At 34.7% G+C, this 8,936-nt stretch overlaps 1 protein-coding gene across 2 annotated transcripts; it reads left to right on the plus strand.

The window, feature by feature from the left end:
* Positions 1–21: 21 nt before the first annotated feature.
* glmna (glomulin, FKBP associated protein a) lies at positions 22–8,686 on the plus strand. Of its 2 annotated transcripts, XM_073848825.1 has the most exons (20): positions 22–86; positions 500–575; positions 655–780; positions 865–978; positions 1,081–1,189; positions 1,758–2,007; positions 2,361–2,460; positions 2,622–2,803; positions 2,900–2,953; positions 3,033–3,063; positions 3,182–3,271; positions 3,361–3,402; positions 3,496–3,569; positions 5,257–5,341; positions 5,445–5,554; positions 5,643–5,706; positions 6,729–6,864; positions 6,977–7,053; positions 7,139–7,235; positions 7,307–8,686. In XM_073848825.1, exons 2-19 carry the CDS (start codon positions 537–539, stop codon positions 7,232–7,234), a joined length of 1,779 nt encoding a protein of 592 aa, XP_073704926.1. In that variant the 5' UTR covers positions 22–86; positions 500–536; the 3' UTR covers position 7,235; positions 7,307–8,686. The 2 variants fall into 2 exon arrangements, with proteins under 2 accessions (XP_073704926.1, XP_073704925.1); XM_073848824.1 differs by having other exon boundaries at positions 7,139–8,686.
* Positions 8,687–8,936: the final 250 nt, after the last annotated feature.

Genomic DNA, 8,936 nt, shown 5'->3' on the forward strand with positions numbered 1-8,936 from the left:
TCAGAGCACTACGGCAAGCAGCCAGCGACAAGCTTCATTCGGCAGCAGTTTCTAAACATGCGGAGCTGCTTATTGGAAGTATAGCTGTAAGTGAGCGCGCTTTTGCTATTTGTATCTTGTTAAGTAGACAAATACATCATTAACAAAATAAATCAGCAGCCATGCCTATACAAAGCTACGCGAAAGCGTAATCTTATTATAGAGCTTATTTTGTATACGCCAATGGTATAGAGATTTTAGCCAACATCTTGCTAATGACTGCAATAACCAGTTTTACATCTATACAGGAAGATTGTCGTCTATTTATGGATCTTTTGTATTATACGGGTATTTTCTCTAATATGTGTGTATTCTGTGTTTGTTAATAATAGCTGGACGGTATGTAACAGTGAGCTGCTCTTTATAAAGATGTCATGATTGATCATGAGGTCAATGCACTCTTGTCTTTGCACCTTATTACTCTGTAATTAATTATAATATCATGATTTCTTTTACACAGAAAGCCTTGATCACAGAAGACGTTTCGGACCAACGAGATGGCTCTTGAACAGCTCTGTGATGTGGTCCAGAGATGTGTAAGTGTAGATATGTGCTACTGTACATTTACGATGTGTCACATACACTCAGTCACTTGTGTAATCACCTTGTTTTTAGCAAGCAATCAAGGATGAAGGCTTCTCCCCAGAAGACTATGATTTATTCTTTACTGCAGGAAGAACCTGTATAGAGCAAGGCAACAGTGCTCAGGTTCTCAGCATCCTGGTTGATGAGAAGAACAAGGTGAGTTGGACAGCATCTAGTGTGCTTTGTGATACATGTATGGAGAGACCTAATTCAGGAAGCTTTATCCTTGTTTTACTCAAGAACATAGTGAGATGCATGGGCTGGAATCTGCTGGGGCCTCTAGTACAGATCCTCCTGAAGAAGGAAGACAGAAACCTTCCCCACTGCCATGCCATTCTGTCACATCTACTGGAGGTTATTTGTGTTTTGATTTTAAACTCTGATGAGGTATGTGGAAATGACCATCATGCAGTTTCCATGCTGTTTTTGTTTATTCGGTGTTGTTTTGTGAACCAGGTTGGCAGTCCTAAAGAGCTGCTGGTGGGTTTATTGGAGCAGGTGGAGGAGGCTGATTCTGACTCCATCGCTGAGACAGTAACTCTTCTCCTCAAGCCTTTACAAACAGGTTTCTCATCTCTTAGTTATTGAATCATAAACATTTAAATACAATGCTGTTCCTTTTTTTTTTTTTTTTACAAATATTTTATGATGGTTTTTGGGGTGATTAAGTAATATGTAATTTACTTGGAATGCTTTTTGGTGTAGTGCTGACAGCCGAAACAATGCAGCTACTAAAACCACTTAGAGATTTAAGTGTTGATATGTCTTTTATTAAGTTGGCTTGGGAAAGTGTCCTCCAAAAGGCTGCATTTATTTTGATCAAGTAAAAAAAAGTTATACAGTAACAATAAAGTTAGTAGAAAAGTATTGTGAAATATTATTACAATTTAAAATAACTGTTTTGTATGTTAATATATTTAAAAATATAATGTAATCCTGTAATAAAAAAGCCTTACTGAGCCCAGACATTAGTGGTAGCGTAGATAAACTCACTAGATTTCACTGACTACTCAGTTATTGTCCAACACATAAAACTCTTCCATAAGACTCTTTTTTTTATATATATATTAATATTGAATGAGTCCTAAACCAAATGAACCCCCCCCCCCCCCAAACTCTCCGGACCTTCTTAGTGCTACTGCGGCTAGGTATGAAGAAGGCCTCTTCTGTGGGCATGGCTCTCTCCACGCTGCTCAGCCAGGTGGCCAGACTGCCGGTGCCTGTCACCACAGAGCAGGAGGAGGATGATGCTTTTGGCCTGTGTCGCTGCTGCAGTGCTCTTCTACAATTTGTGAAGCCGTTTGTGGAGGAGATCAAGGAGGTTGTCAAGGATAACAACAGAATATCCAAGGACAATGAGCTCAGAGTGGAACTGCTCAAATTGTAGGTGCCTAATTATGTTGTTTAGAATTATGTAGATTACAGTTGTTGTTACAATTAGGAATATATTGGTTATTATTAGTTATTGTCCTGTATTAGAGATTGTTAAATTTACATTTAGATAACCTTTCCATCCTCTAATGCTCACTTAATCTTTTAAAAACACTAATAATTTATTTAAGCACTAATAATAAGAAAACACTGTTCATTGTAATCTTTAGCAAATCTCAAAATAATTATGAATTTTTCATACATGCATTTAAAACAATTGATTTTTAATATTTTCTATTTTAATATAGCATACATAATTTTAATTTTGTTGGCCATTCATTTGTTAATTATGTTTTTTTATCTAGCTGTATGAAGAGTTTAAGTGAGCCTCTACTGGAGGTGCAGTTGAAAGATCCAGACACACTTCTGAAATCCCCTCTGAGAGACTTTGCTACAGAGATACTGGTATAATATTACATGAATGTTTTTTACTGCATTACATATTGCACTTACACTACTGTGAAAAAGTTTGGGATCAGTGAGATTTTTTTTAAAGATCTGACAATGTATTTCAATATTACTGCCTTGATGTACATTTTCATTCTTTATCTGCATTATGTCTATAGACCATTTTGTCGAGTATTGGGGAGTCGCTCCCTGATTTATTAAGTCGTAGTGTTCTGAAGAGAAGGGAGGTCCCAGGATTTCTTGAAGAGGAGGTGAGATACCCGAAGGAGTCACTGGCCTGCTTGTCCCACCTGCTTTTTGTGGATCATATAGCTGTGGACATCTTTCCCGCTGTTCTCAGGTGAAAAGTGAAGCCGTTGACTGTTGCTTTACATTTGTATTATGAATGAACACAGAACTAATGTTTTTGCTGACGTTTATTTACATGTTTTTTCAGTCCGGTTTTTGTTCTTCAATGCAACATGGAATATATTGAGTTGCTGTTAAGCAGGTAATTATAGAGTTGTGGCAATAAACATGAATATTTGAATGAGAGTCCTGCGACAAACAAATTTCATCTGCATTCACAGAACTGAAGAATCCCGTCTGCAGAAAGGATTGGTATGAGTATTCATTACAACATCAAACCATACCGCATTGTATTTATGTTTTATTCACAGATTGATAGCAATAATTTATTACACATGATTGTAATATTCTTTTAATTCTTTCATCAAAGGAATTGTATGAAAAAAGTCTTATCAGAGTAGAAGACAACAGTCTACCAGTAGATCTTTTGGAGCTGAAGACATTTTTTAGTGTTCCACAGGTAAAAATGTTACAACTAATTACATTTTAACAATAGTTTTGTGTGTCAGTTAGGGAAGATCTTGTTCTAAGATGTTGTTTTCTCTTTAGAATTTGGTTAAAGTTATGACGCTGTGTCCAGACCAGACTTTGGTAAGTGACACCTTTTGTATGGAGGTAACTTGTAAAATAAAGTGATTTGTTATCATTGTTGATTTTGATTTGTCTCTGCCCTCATCACCACAGAGAACTAAAGGTCTGAAAGTGTTTCAGCTGAGTATGGACAAATTCAACACAGAGGCTAAATACAAGTTTTTCAAGTAAGCCCTTATTCTGATATTTGAACATGAAAACGTCTTATTATTATTTGGTCCAACACAAAACATTCATAAAATAACATGGAAGTCTTTTTCTGCTTAGATATGTTAACCCTAATAAGGTCTTCATTTCCAGTTCATCAATTTGGTCTTTGGGGTCTATATGACCCCAACAATTGATAGAGAAATTATACAAAAAATATACATTTTTAATTATACAAATAATATATATATATTTTTTTGTTTACTTCTCATCTATTCATTAATGCTGTGTTTTGGGAGATATGAAGTACTTTTGTACCTATTTACCACACAATTCCTCAACTACACCATAAGCTTGCCTATGAAATTTTAATTTTTTATGAAAAATTCACTTAAATTATGATCTCAATTTAATTTAAATTGTTTTTGGATATTGATCTAGGTGTTATGTGTATAAGTACGCCATCTCCTGGTTAGAGATAAACCTTAATTCTTTTCAGTTTAAGAAATAAATAGTTTTGACCAGCAGAGGCCAATAGAGAGCCATTCATTTTACTGCATGTAGCCAACTGCTTGTATTACAACTTTTGAAATACATTTTTTGAATTTATTTATATATAAACATAAGAAAGGACATTTAAAATTATATATATTTTTTCAAATAGTAGAATTTTTGTAGTTTTGGTGCATTTTGAAATGTCTATTTTTACATAATGCCACAGAAATTTGACAGAATGCCACCTAAATGCCACCTAAAGGATGCCACCTAAATGCCACCTAAGACACACCTAAAGGACAAGACTTGGAGTCAGAGTGTGTGTGTGGGAGTGTGTGTGAGTGTGTGTGAGAGAGAGAGAGAGAGAAAGAGAGAGAGTGAGAGAATACATGGGTGCATATGTAAGTGTGTGTTTGTTTGTCTGTGTTTGTGTGTGTGTGTGTGTGTGTGTGTGTGTGTGTGAGTGAGCATGTCTTTTCTACATCACATTTATGCTCTAGTAGTAGGCCTTCATTTCTGTGTGTGAATTTTCTGATTTATGCCGGATTTATAGATTTTTTTTGACAAATGAAGAAAAAATATTGAGTTTTTTTTTTTCAAATTTCCCATTCATTTCAATGTGGGGTCATATTGACCCCGAAGACCAGATTAGTAAAAAAAAAAATTACATACCTTCAGAACAATCGAATCAAGCCTGTTTTTTTTGTGTGTGTGTGTATAGACAGATTATGTAGGAAAAGTCACAAAATATTTTTCCTCTCAGATGAAGGGAACCCTTTTTTTTTAATCAAGGAAAAGTCGATTGGGGTCATATAGACCCCAAGGACCGATTAAAAAGGCAATTGTAACTATTTTTCCTAATTTTGACTATAACTCACAATGTGAATTTATATCTCGCAGAGTAGGACAGCTAATTAATTAAATCGATAATAATTGCCATTTAAAATAATAAACAACAAATTTGATTATTGATGAATCAATCAGATGCATTTGACTTGTTTTCCTTACTCCAAAATTTTATGTGTATATTTGTCTGTAAATGTTAGAAAGTCTTTTATTTTCAGTTTGTATAAAGGCTCATCCTGGCTCATCCATTTTGGTAAATCTTAATGGTAGCTTTCTAACGCCAAAAGAGTGTTTCCGCTGGCGCAAGCTGATAGTAAATTTGGCCATTAGTAAAAGGTTCAATATATGATATTCCTCCATTTCCAGGGGCATGTTGAAAACAAGTCACCATGCAGGGGTGGAGGGATATGTAATCAAGAACATCAAGAACCAGATTGACTTTTCACTCAAGGTAAGATAAGTCATGATATGATGTCAGTTCATCAGCATTAACCTACTTAAATTAGCACATTGATGGATTCAGGTTTTTTTTTTTTTGATATTGCCTTTTTTAGCCATGTAATGGTAATGACTGGTTCCTGGGTAAACATCTGCTGCCTCTGCTGCGGCTAGTGCTGTGCCTTCCACATGGACCAGAAACAGACCTGCTGCAGAACTTAGACAGGTGAGACCCTTCAAACAAACCTGACCTTTTCTGCCACAGTGGAATTGCAGTCATTTGACTTGACAAAACTGCTATCCATATGAAATAGGATCATGGAATCACTGAACCTCCTGAGATACATGCTCATTCGAGATAAAGAATGGGAGAATAAGGTAAGCTTTTTTCAATCTCTAATAAGATCAGTGGTTCAACCAAAGGCCTGGGAGCCACTAGGGGGCATTAGCACACTTACAATTTATTTTAAAATAATTTATTATAAGATAAAACAAGCCTTAAAAAAGATAAATTAACTAAAATTAATAAATAATAAGAAAAAAAATTTAAAGAAAAATTAAGAATAAAAAATAAAACAAGAAGAAACCTATGGGTTATCTGAAAAGGCTACAAAATACAAAGTATATTAGTGGATATTTCCGCACAAAATGAGACTCCAGGCTCTCACATAGATTTGGTATTATTAGTTTTTTTAATTTCAAAATCTATATATATATATACCAGGACATGGATGTATGGTCTTTAAAAATATTTTTTTGGCTAGTAATTGCTGACCAGTGTTGTTTTAGTATAGCAAAGATACTGTTGTAATTTTATTACTATTTTAAATTAGCTTTTTTCTCTTAAATGTGTTTCAAGTTTTTTTGTAATTATGTATTTATTTTTTTGTGTCTGTATAGTTTAGTTTTTAATAATTTTTATTTCAGTGGTTTATTTTCGTACGTCAAGTTAAACTAAATGAAAACGAAAAATAAAATAAGTTTTTGGTTTGTTACATTTTATTTCTTTTAAAGTTTATTTTCTTTCAAGTAACAAAAATTCTTTTTTTTTAATCGTTTTAGTTTTAGTTTACCCTGTTGCAGAGAAATTGCTATTTGTGAGAATAAAAGAAGTAATCACAAATGATTAGAAAAGTAATTTAAATTCAGTGAATGTAATTATTAATCAATGTTTTTTTTTATTTAATTATTACTTTTATTTTAATATACTGCCACTACTAGTAAAGTGTTAAAAACTGCAAATATGAAAGTTTATGAAAGCGTTACAGGAGAAATTCCAGAAATATTTTCTTTGTCAGTGGGGGTCCTTGTAGTCAAAAAGGTTGACCTTTTTTTAAACCACTTCTTTATGTGGCATAACAAATTCATACATCATATTTTATGTTTTCTTATCTGTTTAGACAGGAATCTGGACAGAGCTTTATAAGATTGAGGACAACTACCTGAAGCCACTGCGGACTGGTCTGAACATGTCCAAAGCACATTATGAGGCAGAACTGAAGAGCGCGAAAGAAAATAAGAAGATCAGTTCGAAAGGTGCAATACACTCTTGTTTATAACCCTGAGCTCTCTGAAAGTAACCATATTTAACATGTTAAGCTGTGTGAATGTAGTCAGGCTGCTAACCCTTTATTTTTGGCTTCAACAGACTCTAAAGCATCAGTCTGCACAGTAACTGTAGAAAATGAGAAGCTGCCCAACATGACTCCAGAAATTCAGATTCAGGTATATTATTCTTTGTATTAATCCAATTTAGTCCTGTTGTACAGTGGTGGGCACAGTTAACAGTGTTTGCATGCTACTTCTGCAGGTTCTGCAGTCAGCCGTCTTCACATTTGACCTGATAGAGAGTGTCTTGGCAAGAATTGAGGAGATCATCGAAGCTAAAGAAAGGCCCCTGTCGTGATGTAAGAGACTGAATAACCCATTTAGCATCTTTGCTTTCGGTTAACGTAGTCACTCTTTCCTCTCAAACCAGATTCCTTTAAAGACCCTACAACCAATCAAAGGGAAAGATGATGCACCGGCTCTAGGGTGGGGAACAAAGCATGGACTTCATTTGATTTGCTTTATTTTGCTGTATTTTATCCCTGGCTCCAGTCACTCATCACTATAAATTAATAGCAAATTAGTGTAATATATAGTCAGTGAGAAAACATGAAAATCATATTTGTAACTTTATAGGATGGATTTTTAAGGTTTGACCGCTGAACTATGATTGTGCAAATTTGTACACATCAAGACACTAATGTAGAAAAGTCATGTTAGGTCACCTATAAACGTTTATGACAGTACAATATGTTGTTGGATAATTATTATCTTCAGGCTTGAAATGTTCAGCTTTGTGTATGTCAATCACAAAAAAAAAAAAAAAAAAAAACACTGTGAACTATGCAAAAGAATTGCACAGATTAACGTTTAAGCGGAAAATTTCCTGGAGCTTTAAGATGCTGTTTGTACTTGCATTTTTGCATCTTTGTTTGTCAAATCACTGCTCTTTTTTGAGGGAAATATTGAGCAATGTTTTCTCTTCTGATTTTACTTTGAGAAAATACCATTTTTCCAGATATAGTTTTTCTTTTTTTCACACAGGGTCTCTTTTACTAACCATGTGTAATGCACAAATTTGTAAGTGAAATTCATGTGAACAATCATGATCCATAAGAAACATTTGTTTATTTTAAATTGTTAATTTTTAATACAGATTTTTTTGGGTGGCCTTATAAACATGTTAAAATGGACATAGTGTTCCTCAGGCACACATTTACTAATCAAAGTAATGTGAAAACCTGGGAGTTAGGCAATATTTTTAAGGTGTTTTACCACCATTTCCAACATTCTTAGACTAGATTCATACAACTTTTGAACAGTCTATAGTGGAATGTTGACCATCAAAACATCTGCCAGTTGCTTCAGCGATGTATGAGGAGCAAATTGGTTTCTCACTATGCCCACAATGGATTGGTAATATTTAAATCATATTTGGCTGGCCAGGGCAGATGTTCAATTTCATCTTTGTGATCTCAATGTCTAATTTTTTTGATTACATATTTATTTATTTAGCATTTTGGCATTGGTGTCTGTGATTAGCTCTTTCATGGATGTTGGCTTTGTGAAGTTCTCTGAGGTGTCAGCCACATCTTGTACTATTGTACCACTGCTGAACACAAAGTCTGCTACATTGATTTACAAACTAGAGAGTACAGACAACAAAAACAATGGAAGATTAAAGCTGCAAGCAGCGATGAACGGGCCCTCGCACCCGGGCTCACCGCCGACCGGTTGCTTTAGGAAAACAGCAAACGGTGGGCAGTATGCTTTTAATACAGTAAATATATGAGAAATATGTCATAAGTCATTTAAATGTGCCAAACTTCCCATTGGCAGCTGGTGGCGCTATGCCTATAAATGATTATTGGCATGTAGATGTGTTCAGGCCAGCACTATTATCAAACATATGAAGTTTGGTGCAGATTGACCTTGGTATGTTTGAGTTAGTGAAAGATATGATATATCCTGGTGTCAACAGGTGGCGCTATGATAATATCTGAAAATTGGCCTTTAGGTGTCTTCAGGCCAGGACTCTTACCAAACCTGTGAAGTTTGAG

The sequence above is a fragment of the Garra rufa genome, chromosome 10 (genome assembly GCF_049309525.1).
Source record: "Garra rufa chromosome 10, GarRuf1.0, whole genome shotgun sequence".
Classification (NCBI taxonomy): Eukaryota; Metazoa; Chordata; class Actinopteri; order Cypriniformes; family Cyprinidae; genus Garra; species Garra rufa.

Bases quoted from the DNA above. Each gene is read 5' to 3' on its own strand.
- glmna (XM_073848824.1), top strand. From the start codon at position 537: ATGGCTCTTGAACAGCTCTGTGATGTGGTCCAGAGATGT. The intron at 2,804-2,899 runs GTGAAAAGTGAA...ATGTTTTTTCAG, and splicing joins ATCTTTCCCGCTGTTCTCAG to TCCGGTTTTTGTTCTTCAAT. The intron at 3,570-5,256 runs GTAAGCCCTTAT...CTCCATTTCCAG, and splicing joins GCTAAATACAAGTTTTTCAA to GGGCATGTTGAAAACAAGTC.